The sequence below is a fragment of the Protomyctophum bolini genome, assembly GCF_963924005.1.
Source record: "Protomyctophum bolini genome assembly, chromosome: 16".
NCBI classification, from domain to species: Eukaryota; Metazoa; Chordata; class Actinopteri; order Myctophiformes; family Myctophidae; genus Protomyctophum; species Protomyctophum bolini.
Window position 1 is genome coordinate 16,054,153 of NC_137877.1, and position 20,920 is coordinate 16,075,072.

The 20,920-nt window shown below is 42.5% G+C and overlaps 1 protein-coding gene across 1 annotated transcript in view; it reads right to left on the bottom strand.

Annotated features, from left to right (window-relative positions):
- Positions 1-16,987: 16,987 nt before the first annotated feature.
- Positions 16,988-20,920, bottom strand: part of igfbp2b (insulin-like growth factor binding protein 2b) — a gene marked incomplete at both ends in the record, with an annotated part of 35,293 nt that continues 31,360 nt past the window's right edge. The window contains one exon of the mRNA XM_080785921.1: positions 16,988-17,125. Coding sequence (XP_080642047.1) covers positions 16,988-17,125 — 138 coding nt within the window. The remainder of the gene's footprint in view (positions 17,126-20,920) is intronic.

Genomic DNA, 20,920 nt, shown 5'->3' on the forward strand with positions numbered 1-20,920 from the left:
TTTGAACCAACTAAAGCCCTATTGGCTCCATTTTCGTTCGAGCATTCTAAATACACTATTTGGGGATTTACAGTGGGGAAGGGGTGTTCCCCCACTAAAGTTACCTGTCTAAATCCCTAAAACACCTCCGTTACCCAATACATTATGCATAGGTACTGTGCCACATGCCATTGCCTTTAAGGCTTCATCCACACCTACATAAACGTAGCGTTTTCGTTTTTAAAAATCTCTCTGTCCATACGACACGTTTCTTTAAATATCTCTGTCCATATGACCAATGGCAAGACCCATGCAAAACTCAGTTTACATTGTCCACACGGGAACACACAGGCGGAGTTTTAAAAAAAAATCTGAAAATTCTGTAAAAAATTACAGTCCAGAAAATTTTGTAAATTTGCCATGAAAATGCTTCAATCTGGTGCACTTTGAGATCAAAATTAAGAAGCTAGGTGGGGGCCACATGTGGCCAGTAGCCCATGTAAGGGATAGGGGATACATGAAAAAAAAAAAAGAATCTTCTGCCTGTGACGAGGCCCCCTCAGTGGTTGAGGCCCTAGGCGACCGCCTAGTTCGCCTATGCCTAGAACCGGCCCTGATCGTGCGTGTAGGAAATCGGATTAAACCCCATTTGCTGCGCTATGGTGTGATGAAACTGAACGAGCAAATGGAATCGCGCACAATGGCTGGCACAACTTAAGTCAAATAACTTCTTTGACTAGACATATATAAACACAATGGACACAAGGAAGTGATAGGCACTCACTTCTGCTGATTATAGGAAAATTACAAAGATGCACAAGAGAATAAGGAGAGATGATCAGATGAAGCAGCCTGAATCTGAACATCTCCATTGCAGGTGCACCACTCTATACCAAACTAATTTGGCATACGGCTTACGGTTACGGGTGCTTTTAAACTCCACTATGCGCCTTCCCAATTAATGTGTGTGACCAAAATAAATTAAATTGTATCTCTGTTCTTGCGGAGCCTTGGCCTACTACTATACAAATAAAGTTATTATAATATTCACATTTTGCATAATCGCATGCACAACGGTGTTGATTTTGTCGACTAAAGCAATGACGAAATATGTTCGTCGACTACCTTTTTTCATTGACAAACTAAATCAAAACTAAGCTATGATGACTAAGACTAAATATACTTTTGTGAACAAATAAACATTAGACAAAAATGTTACAGAGAAGAGATCCAGTAGAACTAAAAGTATTTTTGGTTGTGCTCTGAAAATAGCAGATATAAGCTCACAACGTGTCACGCTGCAAGCTTGTAGATCGGCTATTCTCAGCATGCAATCAAGTGTAAAATCAGGCCCACCAAAATACGTTTTTGTCGACAAAATCATCTTTAGATTTAGTTGGCTAAATTCACATGATATTTAGTTGACTAAAACGAAAACATTTCAGATGACTAAGTAAAATATGACTAAAGGGCCTTGCAAGCGGGGAGCGATAAAACGCGCCTATAGTTCATTTTCAATGAGACCTGCGTTTTTGCTTAGAGAAGTCGCGGTGCGACAACGCAAGCGTATTTACGTGAGCGCGGTCCCGTGAATTTGTTGCGCGTGTGCTCATTACGTGCACACGCCCGCGACTCACCAGACCTGGATTCTATTTAGCATTTTTTCTTAAGGCCCTTTTAACTAAATCCAAACATATTGCTGTCAAAATCAACACTTTAATGCACAAACATACAAATACACACACAGTAATAAGTCACCGTCCAAAGCCTATTCAGACAAATCAATACAACCCAAAACCACAGGGAATGGTTTCCAGACTCATTCTTCCACTAGACAACAAACACCAATCCAAACAGGAAACCCAGCCAAGTTTCCAATATTTTTCTAACACAGACATCGCCCCCAAAATCATACGTTACTCAGACAAAGATACTCAGGAAAAGCACACAGAAAGCCGTAGTGAAGGGGCTTTCATATTATGCACAGTGTGATTAATCGCGCGGCTCAACTGGCATTCAGCTAACTGGCATAACTGGCATGAGTATGAGGTTACGAGGGCAAAGTCAGTCAGGCGCGGTCTAATATGATACACGTTTGGCTGCCGGTTCAAAGAAGTCTCCTTTTACACAAGTCTTGAATCACTTCAGCTACAAATCAATGGTGACGTTTTGTTGGGGACTTTGTTTCAATTTCAACCTTAGACGCTATAAATCTATGATGGATGTGGCGACGTTATTTAGAAAAGCTTTCGTCCTGGTATATTTAATCTTTATTTCATTGAAGATCAAACTAATTATGGTGCAGGTGATTTCTGTGATTTGCAGTAGCTTATACATTCAAGAAACAGATCAATCCAAACCATGTTGGCATTGCCTCATTTTGACATTTTCATCTGAGTAACTGAGGAAGCCCAACAACCCTCGGTGAGGCCTTTAGGAGGGCCATGCAAGCAGCAAGCGGAACCGCAGTACCATGACCCTGCGGAACCATTGCCCACCACTCCTGAATGAACTGTCTGGTGCAGGTCCTCGCTCTGGTGAGAGCAGGAGTGGACCTGGTGAGACGTATGAGGGGCCCGGACAGGAGACAACCCACAGAGCCTAGTCCCTCCTTGTGCCAGAAGTGTACCTCCCAGCCCTGGCAGAGTAGTTCTGGAGTAGTTCCAACGGATTGTGTGCCCCTGGTTTTTCCCTAATGGGAATGATTGAGGGTAGCTACTGGGACGTAAGTCGGGACTTGATCACTCCCGGCTGGGTCGCCTGAGTGAGGGGTATGATGTTTTGCGAGACCCGAAACCCTGTTGACCTCAGGATACATCACAGAGGATACGTCCCAGGTGCATCCATGCGATGTTTTTGTTATATGCACTTAAGAAAATAAATATGCCACAAAATCTGACATCTGGAAAGCACTGTCTATATGTGCTGATCTATAAAATACATGCAGTTACTATTATTATTTTCTTTTTGCCTTTTAGTACTGATACATTTTGACAACATGTTAATAGTTTGACCTTTTTATAGGTTTTGATGACATGCTATATGTACATGTACACCCTTTTTAGACGGCTTTTGAGGAGGCGCTAATACCGGGTATAAATATCTTCATTGAAAGTAGCCCAGTACAAGTTCAGTGTTCAGTGACATGTTGTGAGCTTGTAGATCTGCTATATCGAACAATATAGCTTCAGGATAGGAATTTAAGGGTTCAAACAGAAACAGGTCATGAATCATAGTATAGGATCTTAAGCCTGAAATCACTTCCTGGAACCCAAGAGGGAAGTGTGGCAGATTACCCTGCCACTGACTCATTTAATAGTTGACATACTTTTTTCTTGTATGTATGTATGTATGTATGTATGAGGACACAACAATGGGTTAAAGTCTCACCTTTATTCTCCAAGTCCAAGTTGTGAATCATGTTTGACATGTGTTACCTTCCTGGTGCTGACCAGTGGGGAAGGACCCGATTGTAGCATGAGGCTGCCTTTTATAGTGCCTGACTCCAAGGGAGCATGCTCAGTCCATCCCACTGGATCAGACCAACTGTAGGGTTTTGTAAATATGTGAATTATTGTGGATGATGTGTAATGATTTAAATGTGAGTTATACAAGGGTTAAATGTAATCATGTGTTAAAGTAGTTATTGTCTCTGGACATGGGGCTGTTAATTGTGGAATCAATTAGGGTTGGTACGGTCCAGTGGGAGGGGCCTAGCCTATATTTAAGAAGGGGGACCGGCTACCACTGTCCGGCAGTCGATGTAGGGCTGTAGACCAGGCGGGCCAACCTATTCGGCCATTGTAAATAGTGTGTTGTACTGTTTTTGGGACACAATTTTTGACACTTGAAAGGTGAATAAATAAAACTGTTTGTTTTTGCTTAAGAGGACTCTGGCTTCCTATTTTGAGTATCCTGCTCATTTAAACACTTTTTGAGGTTTTGAGAACTGTGTCACGTGCCTTTTGTGCACACACTACCCTCACTCAAGGACAGAGTGTGACAAAGAGGACAGACTATCTTCTTAGAGGATTCAAGGACAGAAGTCTTTGATTGATTTCCTCTAGTACAGGGGTAGGTAACCTTAGGCACGGGTGCCAACATTGGCAAATCAGGGGAGGGTAATCCCTGGCACACTGACTGGCACAAGTGTGAGAGAGGTTTTTCTTTTAAGATTAAATATTCAAAAAGGTTTACTCAGTTAAATTGTGTACAAATTGCATCCTGCACATCATTCTACATTCACTCAACTTCCTTAAACTCTGACTGGGGAGGGACTCTGGGAAATAGGTGTGTTATTGTCTAATGATCATACATCCGGATGTGAAAGAAAATATGTTGGAAATGTTTTAATTTTGATATATTTTGATATGCTACACTATCAAGAAAATGAAAAGCTGACACTTCATGTCAAACAGGTTTCCGACCCCTGCTCTAATACATGCATAACATCCACACCTGTAATTTTGGGAGCACAATGCATGCCTAAACTGCCACAGGATCACACATAATCTACAACCACAGACACGACTGTGATCTGTATAATTTGCGACCGTAGGTCGCATTTAGTAAATGCTTTAGTACATTTTACTATGAAAACCTGCATCTCCCGTCTGTCAGTTAGTCACCCCACGCCTCCATACATGGTCACGCCTCGTGACATCACACTTCCATATATGGCCACGCCTCGTGACACGTCACGCCACCATATATGGCCATCTCCATACAGTATATGAAGATCACGACACTGACCTGATCTAACCCTGGATAACCACACATGGAGAAGACTCGATCATCACCTAGATCTGCATATATGGTGCCGGATCGACAGCAACTCTACATCTGACCTCAAACCCTTAGATCTCCATATATGGAGCTGACCTGTTCTGACATTCCATATGTTGATCCTTCCCCAGTCGTCCGTCCAGTTCTGACATTCCATATGTTGATCTGACCTCATCAAACCCTGTACACTCAAGACACGAATATATGGCCAGTACAAAATTAATTCCATATGTTGATCTGACCCTCCATGCCAAAGTGCCAGCGCTCGCCCAGCAGTCTGCCATCTGCCGTCACCCAGGCGGATGTCTCCCTTTTGACTGATACCTGTCCATTCAAAGTCTAGATGCCCCCCCCCCCCAAAGTTATTAGTTCTCAGTTATAGAGTTCTCAACAGGCCCAAAAATCGTACTTACTGGTAATAATCAAGATCTACAAAGTGACTATAGTAACTATAAAGTTTTCAAATAAAAGTAGTGGAAACAATATTTGGATCCGAGATGTAGTGGAGTAGAAGTAAAAGTATTGGGAATTGGATACTATGTTGGTTTCCTCGATTCTGACGACGCTCTGTAGCAGAAATATATGTGCACTGTAGGCATAGCGGACATATATTTTGCAAATGTGGATTGGTTTATTTATAGACATCTTAACCCACTTAGCATCACATTTGTCAATGTCAAACCCCACGCCCTAATCCCTCCCCATGTCAACACTTCATTAGTAGCCCTCACAACACATGCATGCATACATCCATATCCCACACGCACAAGCACAAGCACACGCCGCACGCACGCACACACACACACACACACACACACACACACACACACACACACACACACACACAAACACACACACACACACATGCATGCACGCACCCACGCACGCACGCACACACGCACGCACGCACCCACTTATGCACGAACGCACAAGGGCCGATCTAAAATCAATAAGCAAGTCACTCAAAACTTCTTACTTTGGACTTTGTTTGTTTGTGATCCAACGAGCCTGCGGGTCACACAAAACACGCACAGTTTAATCTTACATCAGTATAGGATGTAATTACAAGTCACTTACAGTAGTATCTCTATCTCCTGGAAGATCTAACCGATGGGCCTGATATTGTTAAGAATAATACACGCACGCACACGCGCACACACACACACACACACACACACACACACACACACACACACACACACACACACACACACACACACACACACACACACACAATTGTATGGATTATGTCCAACAACACAAAGACACTGTACAGCCTGACGTATAGAGTTGCCTACATTATATTTACTTTTTTACATTGTATATTACATTGTACAAACGGAACCAAATGGACCTGTAAGGTCCCATCATCTATTACGGAGCACACTATACTTCAACACGTATTAAAGTTTCAGGCTCTCAGCTGACTTCTTGCACCACTGATCTCCAAGGGGCTACAGTATATGCACATAGAATAACGCTTCCTACTTCCGGGCCGCTTCCCTATACTTCCATCACAGGTGTTACCGATGATACAAATTAAGGCTCTGTTCCATTTAGTGTGCAGTGGTTCTCAAACTTTTTTTTATTTCAAGGACCCCCATAACTCTGAGAGTGTACAAATGTAAACAAATGGACCCTTACAGATCCATTTGGTGCCATTTCTACACTCTCAGAGTTACAGACCCGTACAGGGCCTTTTGGAACCCACTCAAGAACACTTTGAGACCCACGACTCGAGTGTAGCACTGAGTGTTTCCAGTGAGCCAACATGCACCATAGCAGCACCATGACTCTGTTTGACCGGAATGGAGCCTTCATTAGTATCAGTGGTAACACCTGTGAAGGAAGTAGGGAAGGGGCCCAAATTATTAAAAAAAAAAGGCATGTGTGCATACAGTATAGCCCATATTCAATGCATGTCAAACACAATTTGACGACAAGAATAGCAGAGCCGCTGATATGGACTCATACGGTTTGCACGGCAATCTGAGCCATGCATCAACAGAGGAAAATTGGTAGAGGAACAATTATATAATTTATGTCCTGGAACGTGTGTGTTTTGGAAACATGTACCATCTAATGACATCACTGTAATTGCCATATATTGGTTGAAGAAAGATAAACGCTCTAGTCTACACATTACAATTCTCCTAATGAAGACATGTTTATTGATATGTGTGCAACTTGGAGTAGACAAAGTACAATTTGCACTTTGACCTTTATTCCTTTTATACTATTTTATTTTACAATTTCTTTCTATATAGGCCTACTTTATTTCAATGTAAAGTTTGCCTCCTTGTCATAAACAAAGCATTTTGAATTGGCTGGTGTGGAATGTGCTGTAGAAATAAAATTGCATTGACTTCTCACAAGTCATCTGAAAGATAGTAGGCCTAACTAATGATATGTCCTTTGTCAGTTGTCAGCCTACCCGACACCTTGGCTGTGTCTGGAATCACTCACTAATAGTTTGCCATTTTGTAGTATTGTGTGAATGTATTGTGATATTTATTATATCCTATATATGAGGGGTCTTCAATGTTTTTCAGGCACAAGGACTCCTTCGCAGAGAGAAAGATGAAGCAGGGACCCCTGCAGATTGGATTAATGTTAAATGAACATTTTCCAACATTTAACGATTTAAAGTTTAAATCGTTAAATGTTGGAAAATGTTCATTTGCTAAACCCTCAATACACTTGATCGACTTGATCTGCTCTTTTTTCTTTGTACACCAAACCTCTTCGCTGAAAATTGCCGATCTACAAGTGCGCAATGGGTCACAAGCTTTTTTGGCTAATGTTCCCCACAGAATAGGGATTAATGTAATAAAATCACCCCCGTGTGAAGTGAGGGGCGTCATGCCGTAACATGTTGATTTGCTCAGACACATGTGACGTCAATTCTCCATTCATTGTCAATGGGAATTTAACATAAATACCGATTTGCTCAGACTCATACGTTTGTGTAGGATGAAAATAGCCTATTTGCTCGTCTACATATGACGTAAATTCTCCATTCATTGTCAAGGGCATTTTATTTTATATCCAAAGTATAAAATATGGTTAAAGTGGTTAAAATGATTGTGACACTATATTATAAATATTTACAAGCAATTTAGCCCATTATGTATTTCTGGAAGACTATTTACTCTTATGTTGCCCCCAGATGTTAAGTATGACACATATTTCTTGTGTAACAGAGACCCTACACACAGAATTCTGCAAATCCATTCTCCGTACCCAGCGAAAAACACCAAATAATGCATGCAGGGCAGAATTAGGACGATACCCACTCATAATCAAAATAAAAAAGAGAGCACTTAAGTTCTACAACCACCTAAAAGAAAGTGACCTAGATGCACTCCATAACAAGGCACTCACACACAGTGAAACTCTAGAGAGATGCCCCCTCAGCCAGCTGGCCCTGGAACTCCGGGCACAAACACAAACAGAACCACGAGATAGAAAACCCATTGGACTAAACCAAATTATAAAACAGCAAAGGGAAAACTATCTGACACATTGGAAAGAAGCAACACAAAAGCAGAGTAAACTAGAATGCTATCTGGCCCTAAACAGAGAATACACAGTGGCAGAATACCTGAGCACCGTGACCGACCCAAAACAAAGAAAAATCTTAACTAGGTACAGACTCAGTGAGCACAGTCTCGCGATCGAGAAAGGCCGTCATAGGCAGACCTGTATCCCGAGAGAAGACAGACTATGCACCCACTGCACACTAAACGAAGTGGAAACCGAGCTACACTTCCTAACCATCTGTCCATTGTACCAAGACATCAGAGACACATACTTCCCACAGATTACAACCACACACGGAGATTTTGAAAACATGACCAATGACAAAAAACTCCCATATCTGCTGGGCGAAGTACAACAATGTGCAAACACAGCAGCAAGATTTGTGAGTTACTGTGATAGGAGAAGGATATCAAATGGAACACAACCACCCTAAAGACTAATCATTGTGTATATTCCTGCACTATACCTGCATCGAGTTATCTTGGTACACAGAAGTTGATCTATTGAAGATTCTGACCTTCAAAGTACATAATTTTTGTTTTGATTGTATTGCTGTATTGTTGTTTTGTTCTTTCTGCTTTGGCAATGTAAACGTATGTTTTCTCATGCCAATAAAGCCCTTTGAATTGAATTGAATTGAATTGTAACAACTAAGCTGAAGACATGTGTTTTAAATTGAACAAAGTTTGTTCAATTCTAGTAAACAAAGTAAAAAACAAAGACAATTAAAGTAAAATAAGACAAAAAAAGCCATAAAATAAGCCTACCTCCTGAGTCACTGCCGCCATTACAAAATTGGCCTGGTTCAACTGAATGACATGTGATACTATATGGTTCTTTCTGAGGCAAAACATCAGGCCTGATTTGTTAGATTATAAGATAAGAGCTTTATTGATCCCGCTGGGGAGATTCAGGAAGATGGGGATATCATAATCAGCATCGGATGCCTGAGGCACAGCCGTTCATTATCTACGTAATGGGCAGATAAGATCAAAAGATCCTTCGCACACTCTAGATGCAGTCCAGAGATGTGTTAGCCAGACCTGAAGGGTTCATGCACTGTCTAGTCACCCAAACAGCCTGCTTTCTTTCCGGTGATAAAATGGCAACAAAAGTAATCAACAAAGTCCAACAAAGAATACATATTTTCAAAAAAAAGTTGGACAGCATTGTCTGGGATAGAGTCAGTCAGCCATGTCTCAGAGAGAGTGATTACATTAGGTTTATTATACTCGACCCAAGCCCTTAAAAGGTTGATTTTTAGGAACAGGCTCCTGATGTTAACATGAATAATATGTAAACCTTTCATAGTCTGATTATAGAAAAAATAAAGATGACATTATGACCATGAGTATGCGTAAGAATGGAATACATTGAGCTGGGCTGATGATGGGAAGAGCAGCGCACAGGAGAGCACGAGACACACACACGCACAAACACACACACACACACACACACACACACACACACACACACACACACACACACACACACACACACACACACAAACAAACACACACACACACCGACATCACAAGCGCACACACAAAAAATAAATAAAAATAAAGACTGGGTGGAGCAGAACAATATGGAGCTCAGCATCTAGCAGAACTCAGTCTGCAAAATTAATAACAGGGGATAGCTCTGGAGCAAATAGTTTCAATATTTACTGGAGGTTTTCTTAACAAAAGATAAAATAAAATGAATAGTAATGTAGCGCCGGCCGCAGCTAGACGAATATGCAGGCTTTAGACTCTCTTTATAAGGATAGATGACAAGGAGTTTATCATTGGAACGCCACCGGTCGCTCCGTTTATTCTTAATGCCCACAACAACTGAACACAAACAACACTGACGCATCACAACACTGCGTCATCAGAGCGAGACAGACTTCAGGCCAAAGCAAACGATCCCTGAGCCTACAGTAATATTAATAATAATAATAGCAATCATCGATAAATAAATAATAAGGAGAGGGTAGAAACCAAAGTCATTTAAATAAATGTGGGGTCTAAGGTCCCGAGTGTTTATCCCCTTTGGCAGGCTTTTTGCAACTTGCCTATAGATCCTGTCAGAACGCAGAAATCAGGTGTCGCAGTATTATTTCACGACAGTTCACAGCACAGGAACTTACTTCACTGCAAGACGATTTACGGCACAAACAAAGATGGCGGCCTCCGGCGCCACAGCAACATGCCGTTTTATAACAAACTAATACAACAAAAAAATAGTCATTTTTACGTCTCGGGACCACAGTGCTGATAAGCGATCTGTATGCAACTAGGCAAGTTCATGTGGAGAAAGTATAAATAGGCCTTACATGACGAGATGGAGAGAAAAGATGAAGTTTATCACCAGCGGTGTATGGAGATCATACCGGGACGTCGTGGAGGAATATCTCGGCGTCTTCTGGACAGGAGAAGAAAACGGGTTTGCCTTTGAACGTTATTTTAAATCTACACGGGTAGAGTAGGGAGTATTGGAGGGTGCGTTCTTGGCATTTTTTCTTGATGGGGTCATACATTCGGCATCAGGGCAGCACTGTAGTTAGCCCCACAAGCAGAACCCAAATGGTACTAAAGTTCTGGCATTTGGTAGACTTTACCCCATTGGGTCCTATTCCACGGTCGGGTGCCACCTGGTACCGAACAGAAATAAACATAAATACGTCGGATACGTCGTTGCGGCGCCGTTTGAGGGCTTCTGTTTGTTTGAGTTATTCTGAATGTGTGAACTATAAGTACCTATAAATACCGCTGCGAATTCTCCTGTGCCGCGGAAGCCGTTAAGTATTTTTAATCTATGTTTGATTAAAAATGTCGCTTCTTCCTACCTTGTTTATTGACACCTCATTGTACCGCCTATCTGGCTAGCTAGTGGTGCTATAGCTATGACGTTAGCCGGCAAAGCCAACCGCACATCGGGAGGCGGTACAATAAACGGTAAATAAACAAGAGGAAATCAAAGCGACATTTTTAATCAAACATGGATTAAAAATACTTAACGGCTTCCGCGACACAGGAGATATTCTCAGAGGTATGTAGCCTATAGGTACTTATAGTTCGCACATTCGGAAACCATAACAGGAAAAAATGTAGTAATACCGCGCAGACCGACTAAACAAGGAGTTTGTTTATATCCGCGTTCCAACAATTGCATTAGAAAATTTTGTAATGTCGAGGAACCCTACATAAAGCGATCATCCAAATTTCATAAAAGCTTTATGGAGGGTTCCGAGAGGGGCTACACTGTAGTCTGCGTAGATACGACGCCCCTTGAACAGCAGCTCACCCTTCTCCCGGGCAAGTCGAAGGATCCTCTGCTTATCCTGGAAATTAAGACATTTCACCAGGATTGGCCTCGGGCCCGCTTGGGAATCCTGGCGACGAGCCGTCGGGTTGCGGTGTATTTTCTCGATGACCGGCGGGGCGGGGAAGTTCTCCTTGCCGAACAGATGGGGGATCAGTTGGTTCATGAAGCCCATGATGTCGTCGGCCTCTTCCCGTTCTGGTACATGAAGGAAACGCAGGTTCGAGGACCGGCTTCTATTCTCAGCGTTGTCGGCCTTCTCCCTAAGGTAAGGTATTCGTTCTCTTTCTCCAGCTTTTTCACCCGATCTACAAGTTCTATTATGTTATCCTGGTTAGCGCTGACTCTTTGCTCAAGCTGTTCGACCTGGTCACCCATCGTGGATAGCTTTCCATCAATAGCTGTTGGGCTGGTATGGATGTTGTCCATTTTTGTGTCGAAATGGGAAATCATTTCAGTCTTCATTTGCTGTAGGGCAGCCCAGATGGCTTGGTTGGTGATGGGTTCAACCTAGCCCCGCAAGCAGAACCCAAATGTAGTAAAGTTTCTGACACTTTGATTACTTTACACATTGGGTCCTGTTTCACGCTGGGCTGCCGCCAGTTACGCACACACAAATACAATGTAAACACGTAAGGAGAAGTCGATCGGCGCGGTTTTACGCCATTTTTACCTGTGTTGGTTTACGAATGTGCGAACTATAAGTACCTTACATACCATACCGACACATCTCCTGTGTCGCGGAAGCCGTTAAGTATTTTTAATCCATGATTGATTAAAAATGTCGCTTCTTCCTACCTTGTTTATTGACACCTCATTGTACCGCCTATCTGGCTAGCTAGTGGTGCTACAGCTATGACGGAGCAGATCAGAGGCAGGGACGTAGCCCGCAAAGCCAACCGCACATCGGGAGGCGGTACAATAAACGGTAAATAAACAAGAAGAAATCAAAGCGCATTTTTAATCAAACATGGATTAAAAATATGTCGGCTTCCGCGACACAGGAGATTTTATCAGAGGTATGTAAGGTACTTATAGTTCGCACATTCGTAAACGAACACAAGAAAAAGCGTGGTAATAGCGCGCCGATCGACGAAAGGTTGAGTTTGTTTATATCCGCGTTCCAACAATCGCATTGGAAAATCTTAGCATGGCCAGGAACCCTATATAAAGCGACAATCAAATTTCATAAAAGCTTTATGTAGGGTTCCGAGAGGGGCTAGGTTCAACCATGATCAGCTGATGGTAATGCAGTCAGTCAGAGTAGTTAGGTTAAGTACACTGAGTTAACTGAGTTAACTTGAGCTACTAGAGTCAGATTTTTAAAGCTGGGTTATCAAAGTAAGGCTGTGTATAGTCAGGATAACAATAGGAGCAGCAAAAAGGTCTTATAGTAATGTTATAGTACAGACTGAGGCTTCAGCAAACGCTCATGCTCACACCACGGTGGCCATCTTGGGATATGGAGGGTCAACTTTGCACATAACATGAGTAGCTGTTATAATAACATAATAACATAACATGAGTAGCTCCTTGCCTGCCTGCCTGCCTGTCTGTCTGTCTGTCTGTCTGTCTGTCTGTCCATGAGTAGTTATTTGTCTGTCTGTCAATGAGTAGCTGTCTTACTGTCTGCCTGTCTATGAGTAGCTGTCTGCCTGCCTGTCTATGAGTAGCTGTCTGTCTGTCTGCCTGCCTGCCTGTCCAATTGTCCATGAGTAGCTGTCTGTCTGCCTGTCTGAGTAGCTGTCTGCCTGCCTGCCTAATTGTCCATGAGTAGCTGTCTGTCTGCCTGTCTATGAGTAGCTGTCTGCCTGCCTGCCTAATTGTCCATGAGTAGCTGTCTGTCTGCCTGTCTATGAGTAGCTGTCTGCCTTCCTGCCTGTCCAATTGTCCATGAGTAGCTGTCTGTCTGTCTATGAGTAGCTGTCTGCCTGCCTGCCCAATTGTCTATGAGTAGCTGTCTGTCTATGAGTAGCTGTCTGCCTTCCTGCCTGTCCAATTGTCCATGAGTAGCTGTCTGTCTGCCTGTCTATGAGTAGCTGTCCAATTGTCCATGAGTAGCTGTCTGCCTGCCTGTCCAATTCTCCATGAGTAGCTGTCTGTCTGCCTGTCTATGAGTAGCTGTCTGACTGCCTGCTTGTCCAATTCTCCATGAGTAGCTGTCTGTCTGTCTGCCTGTCTATGAGTAGCTGTCTGCCTGCCTGCCAGCCAGCAAGTTGGTTAACAGAAAATAAATTGTTATGGCTGAGTAAAATAAAATACAATAAACACAATTTGCCTGAAAATAGATTACCCAGCTATGACCTTTTTCATGAAAAAAAATGAGTAGTGATATGACTGACTGAGTAAAATAAAACAATTACCTGAAAATAGATAGCTATAAGTGAAGAGCAATTTCCGCAATTACCATTTCCGCAATTTCCATTTCCGCAATTTCCGCAATTTCCATTTCCGCAATTTCCTCAATTTCCATTTCCGCAATTTCCGCAATTTCCATTTCCAACTATTAATGGCAGCTGGGTTTCATCATTCAAATAAAATAGAATTCTGTCCGTTTAGCTATAAAATTATGTCAGGGAATAGGGATACAGAGTATATGTCTTTCATTTGCATTGCATCTCCCCCGTTCGAGTAATAGTACAACTCTAATAGTATTACTTATAATAATGTAATTAAAGATAACTTCATTCAGATTTATTTATTTTTATTTCATTTTCCAGATTTTTGTTTTTCTTTTTTTTAGATTTTCATTGGTGGGCCAGTCATAATGGTCCCGCGGGCCAGTCATAATGGTCCCGCGGGCCTGATGTGGCCCGCGGGCCTGAGGTTGAGTATCACTGCTATAACCGGTTGTCAAAGTATACTCAAAATAATATAGAATGGTATTTTTTCTTTAAAACGATGAAAATGTTGTATTCATTTTGATACCGATTAATAGGAATTTAAAGTAGGCCTATAGGGTACTGTGTTCCTTCAATTCATCCAAGACAAACAGAATCAGTAGATTGACCTTGAACAAAGAAATATGGAGATAAGAGGTTTTTTGCCTGACAGCGACGATATGGCTTACATATGCATATGCATGGTAGGCCACCTGCTTGAAAATGTTTTATGGCATATTGTAGTGCAGGCATATTTTATGACTTCATAATGTGGCATATTTTTGGCATCTCATATTCATAGCATCAAAACCCACAGCTGAGGTCATCACATGGTCCCAGAAGAAATTACACGTGATTTCTTGGAAGTATATTCCATGTTTATTGCAACATTCGTTTTGATACAGAAACATGAGGAACAAATCTACAAAAATACCAAACTGTTAAACGTGTTACCTTAAAACAATGCCTACTTTTATAATTTACTGCAGCAGCGATGAATGGGGGCCGATTTTGATTCTATAATGTCTTGCCCTAGTTTGGTAAACAGTGATAAAAGGGTTGAACAATTTAAAACTACTCATATAAACACATAATATAACCTTTCCATCCATTCCCATGACATTCAAATACAATGACAGGCAATGACAGGTTGAAAAAACGTGGAATTTTGAGTGACCAGTGCCTTTATCCATAACAGTGGCCCTTAGAGAGCCACATGTCATGCTTGTATCACAAAGTGAACGATTATATAATTTATCTGCTCAGAACAGCCTGGCTCTAAACGTCAGCAAAACCAAGGAGCTGATCGTGGACTTCAGGAGGCCAGAGAGAGAGCACGCACCCATTGTAATCAATGGTGCTGCAGTGGAGCAGGTCAGCGACTTCAAGTTCCGCCTCAAGCTCTACTGCCTGAGGCGCCTGAAGAAGTTCAGAGTGAGCCCCCGCATCCTCAGAGCATTCTACAAGAGCACCATCGAGAGTGTTCTGACGAGCGGCACCACTTCCTGGTTCGGGAACTGCACCGCTGCAGAACGGAAAGCACTGCAGAGAGTAGTGCGAGCTTTCCCCAGTCCAGGAAACACGAGAGACGTTTCAGCCAAGGCTGAAAACATTATCAAGGACATCCATCACCCCAGCCATAGCCTGTTCAAGCAACTTCCGCGCCCACGGCCGGGCAAACGCTACATGAGTATCAAGAGCAGCACCTCCAGACTCTTGAACATTTACTACTTGTCAACAATTAGACTGATGAACAAGAACTAGGACTGGTGACGCCGAACAGACTGAACTGAATTGGTCTCCTTTTAGTAGAGACTACTTTATATATACACATAGGCTACATCACTATTATTTATTTATTTGTATATGCATACATGTATATTGTACCATGTAGATTAGTCATGTACTATGCACTTTATGTCTTTCTTTTAATTGCAATGATGAGCCTGCACAAACAAGAATTTCACCCATGTTACTTGTAATGTGATGTGACAATAAAGTTCGATTCTGATTCCGCTAAATGGCCCATGGAAGAGCCACGCGCGTCGCTCCCTTGGAATACATTTATATTTGATACAGAGTTTTGTTTTGGGTGTCCAGTAGCTCCTCTATATATCATCCACAACACAGTCTCACTCCCAATGAAGCAGGGACTTTGTGCTGAATCAGGCGTCTTTTTTTGTTTTTTGAGGGGCGCTAGCCCGTCCTATATACAGCTTTCTGTCCTTAACTCGTGTTGACAATGAAAGGAGAATTGATGTCACATATGACATATGTGTCTGAACAAATCGGCTTTTTGTGGCATGAACACAAACATTAAATGCCATTGACAATGAAAGAAGAATTTATGTCATTATGTGGACGAGCAAATCGGCTATTTTGTCCTAACACAAACATTAAATGCCATTGACGTGACAGTGATATCTGACGGAACAAATTATCCATCTTGTTGCTATTGTGCTTGCATATTGTAATACCCTGTTTTTGTGTTTTGTATTGTATTGATTGTACAGTTAGGACCCTCTCGAAAACGAGATACTATATCTCAATGGGGTATTCCTAAATACCGGTAATCGCATAAATTCAGTTGTCATCTTCGATGATCATGGTGTTTTTTTAAACATTGTATCATGGTTAAAAGATAATAACATAAGTTGACAAATTAATTCATGAAGAAGTATATTCATTTTTTATTGGATGGTGTACGACGACAAGAGCACCCCTCACTTCACACGGGTGTGATTCTTTTTTTAATTGTTTTTTACTTGGATTTGCCCTCAGATATAATCCATCAGTATCGTTCCTAAAGAAGCCTCATGCAAAATGGAGGGCTTTTATCCACTTCGTAACGGTAATGTTAAAACATGGCCGTAAGCCACCGGACAATTTGTGTGGGTCCTTGAAATGAAAAGGTCCGAGGACCACTGTGTCCTAGAAGCTCCGGAGCCCCATTGGAGAATCTCTGCGTGAGCGATGAGAGCGGAAGAGCTCTAGCGGCGGAGAGTTATGGCCGTGGGCTGCGGCCAGAGGTCATCCTGGAACTGGTTGCAGTTGGGGTCCCCCCGGATTTTGGGCGATGCCGCGATCTGGATCCCCGTCAAGGGGTTGACGCACCAACACTGGCCCCGCTGGCCGTGAGTGGACATGTTGCACTGAGAGAGGGAGAGGGACAGAGAGAGAGAGAGAGAGAGAGAGAGAGACAGAAAAAAGGGAGGCTGGAAATTACTGGAAGGGGAGAAATGTGTGTAGGGAATTTGTGAAGGGGGGACGGGTCTTAACTCTTAAATGATGCATGTAGTACAGTGGGGCATCGTTACGTCCCTGTCGGACAGAAACCTTGTATGTAAAACTGTCACTTTTCAAGAAATTGATTTTTTTTAATCCAATGTAGTTACAGGTAGTAACTTACAGGTAGTAATGTAGTTATTTATTCACAAGCACCTGTTGATACTGGTGGTTCAATGTAGACACACTTAAACACCTGATTCTACAAATGTATTTTACTGTAAATCAAGAGTCCACTCAAAACCTTGTCAAGGGAACCCAAAATATGAAGCAAAGATTAGAGTTAAAAATGTTCGCATTCAAAAATATATCTACAAGATCTACTGATCTACAAGTTGATGTATACGTAGCGTGTGAATTTAATCAATTTATGGAGAAAAAAAAGTTTGAAATATGGAGATACAAGGTTTGTGCCAGACAGCGACGATGATAATAATATGGTGTGTGTGCATCTATCAGGGGCGCGGGGGGCAATTATTGGACGAGATTGAAGGCTGGGACAGAGGGGTGGGGCAATGTCCACCCAATAACAGCCCATGGTCAGGTCATACCCCCACCCATGACAGACACATGCACGCACACACGCACACACACACACACACACACACACACACACACACACACACACACACACAGAGAGCGAGGCATGCCAGTGGACACAGGCCCCCTGCCGAGACCCCCTCTTCCACCGGCCCCCTTAAAAATGAGGTCATAATTGAAGCGGACACCGATTATGTCGCGCGTACGGGGGGCTAAGAGATGGTGGTGTGTGTGTGTGTATGTGTGGGGGGGGTGGGGTTGGGGGGTAGAGAAAAGAATGAAAAGTTTATGGGAGGGTGTGGGGGGTGGTTTAGTCTTTCCATTTTCTTCCAAGAACAAAAAGAAGTGACAGTTACGGTAATTACCCGGCGAGGAAGGCGGGTTTCACAATGTTATGGAGGTACAGTGTGCTGTGCCCTGGGAACTGAGTCTCCTGGAACCAAAACAATGCTGTTGTTGTGTGAGAAGCGCTGGTGAAAAGGCCCGTGACCAGTGGTGGTGGTGGAAGAAGTACTTCTAAGTAAAAGTAGCAATACCAAAATGTCGGGGCAGAAACCTCTTATCTCCATATTTTTCCCCTGTAAATTAACACCCGGCTTGCAGTGTCACTACGACAGTATCCGAAATAGCAGATATGCGAGATCGAAACGAGGCGCAACGTGATGCTATTTTTTTATTTGAATCCTGAAAACGAACAGTTTTGACATATGAGGTTTCCACCTGGCAGACAATATACTGTATATAATGTAGAAATACTCTATTACAAGTAAAGTGTCCTGTATGTATTACATGGTATAAAATAGGTATAGGGCTTAATTATTGAATTACTTAATGTTTTGTAATAGCAATCAAAATCTAACTAACTATTGTCAAATAAAAAAGTGCAATATTTGCCTCTGAGATGTAGTGCGCATGAAGTAGAATTATACTCAGCTACACTATTTGACTAAGTATTTGAGTAAATATACCAATAGCACTGGCCATGACATCAATAAGGAGGAGGATGAAAGTGTGCAGGGTACTGTAGCTATGATTGTGTGAAATCTGGATGAATTTACGCTCTGTTGTTGTTTTGTGTTGTTTGCATTGTTTTTCATTCCCTCCGCCAATGGGATTGGGAGGGGTTGTGTTTTCACCCAGTTCTGTTTATTTGTCATCTCCAGCCGAAGGACGTGTGTGTGTGTGTGTGTGTGTGTGTGTGTGTGTGTGTGTGTGTGTGTGTGTGTGGGGGGGGGGGGGTTGGGGTTCGTCCCTGTGTGTGTCTGTCTGTGGCTTTTCTCACAAAGCACTACACCAGTGGTAGACCCTCAGCGTTCTTTGAAAGGGTTCCAAATGGATCCTTTTCAAGTCTGTAACTCTTGAGAGTTATGGCCGGGGGTCCTATAGGAATGGAAAAGGTAGAGAACCACTGTACTACAACAATCAGTGTCAGTGCACGCTCATAGCACTGTGAATGGGTGGCTCCGGGCGGCCTTGTAAAGACAGCAAGAACTGCTGTTGCTAAGTCGCTATGCTACCGTTTTCGATGTGATGTTCACAGACATGGATTAAAAAATATATGAATTTCTATCAAATATGTTAGATACCATGAGACTGAACCATAGAGCTATAAAGGATAGAGACCGAACTGTAGCGTTAGCCCCGCCCCCCCCCCACTATTAATTTCAGTGGAAGTTGCTCAGTGGAGTTTTGAAGCACCCAGAAGACTTCCGGAAGTAGTTATAACTCAATGGCTCGAGCGAGCGGAAGTTTAGCCTAGCTTACGCATGTGACGTCATGAACGTCCGTCCATCTCCATTAAAGTGCTGCAATGTGTTTGTTTGGCAAACTTTGTCGTAAGCACACAGCCTGGCTGGACTGGCTCAATATAGAAGGAAGTGGCTCTCTCTGGTGAGCGCAAAGTGTAACTAAAAAGTTGTAACCGTTTTAGAAAAGCAATAAGCCACGCAAGTTCAGGGTACCTTGCATTTTATGACATACTGATTAAGTATGCTTCCAGCATTCCACTGCATTATCTCTTTATGTTCAAGGTCAAGGTCAAGGTAAACTTTATTATCCACAAGGAAAATTTGTCTTGGGCTTTCACCCCAGTTAGCACACTCGAATCTTGTAAAGATTGTTACAAACATTTATCCTTCCTTCTCTGTCTTTCCGTGCGATGGTACTAATCTTGTCCTCTTCCTCTTTTCTAATTAGGCTACTTATGCCCCGCAGCTTTGTGCGCCCCACACACACACACACACACACACACACACACACACACACACACACACACACACACACACACACACACACACTCTGTCAGAGCAACAAGCAGTCACAATTTACCATACCACGTTACCATAACAGGCTGGGCCGGGCCTGGGCTTAACTCCATGCACCCGGGCCGGCCCATGGCCCATATCTTGGGCCTGTGCAGGGCTAATGTATGAGCACGAGGCCTCAACAGCTGTAAGGGTGATCTACAGTACAGACTACAGTACAGTACAGTACAGTACAGAGCACTGTACAAAGTATAGACCTGCGGATGGCGGATTTAGCCGCGGTTGCCCACAGTTTAGGGTGGATTTGTGTCAATGAAATATAGGCCTATTATAAATGAATCTTGGATAAACCGTGGCTGAAATGTGGGAAATAAATAAATGGCATCGAACTATAAGCTTATTATAGCATTTAAAATGCACAAAATATCGGCATGTGTGCGTTAGTAGTATTTTAATATTACATAATTTACAAAGCCGTCTATACAAAGCCGTCTATACAGCAAAACAACAACACGGCTTCCATTTTCGCATTGCAACTTTTCAGGAATAGAAAGCCTGCAGGTTCTATTAGCTTGGATTCCCCATCGATGATGTCACTGGAGGACGGGTTTATGAACTGCCCACAGCCCTCCTATGAGACGCAGACTGAGGGGAAAAAAGTTTTGCGATTCTATTACTATTGGGTGTGCTAAATAAAATACTAAATTTGTACAAAAAACAAACATCTGGATTGGCATCGTTTTCAAGATGGTGTCCACGGAGCTTAAAATGCCTATAGTTTCATTGCAAACCGACCACTAGGGGGAGAGCCAAATTAGTTGGCAAAAATAATTG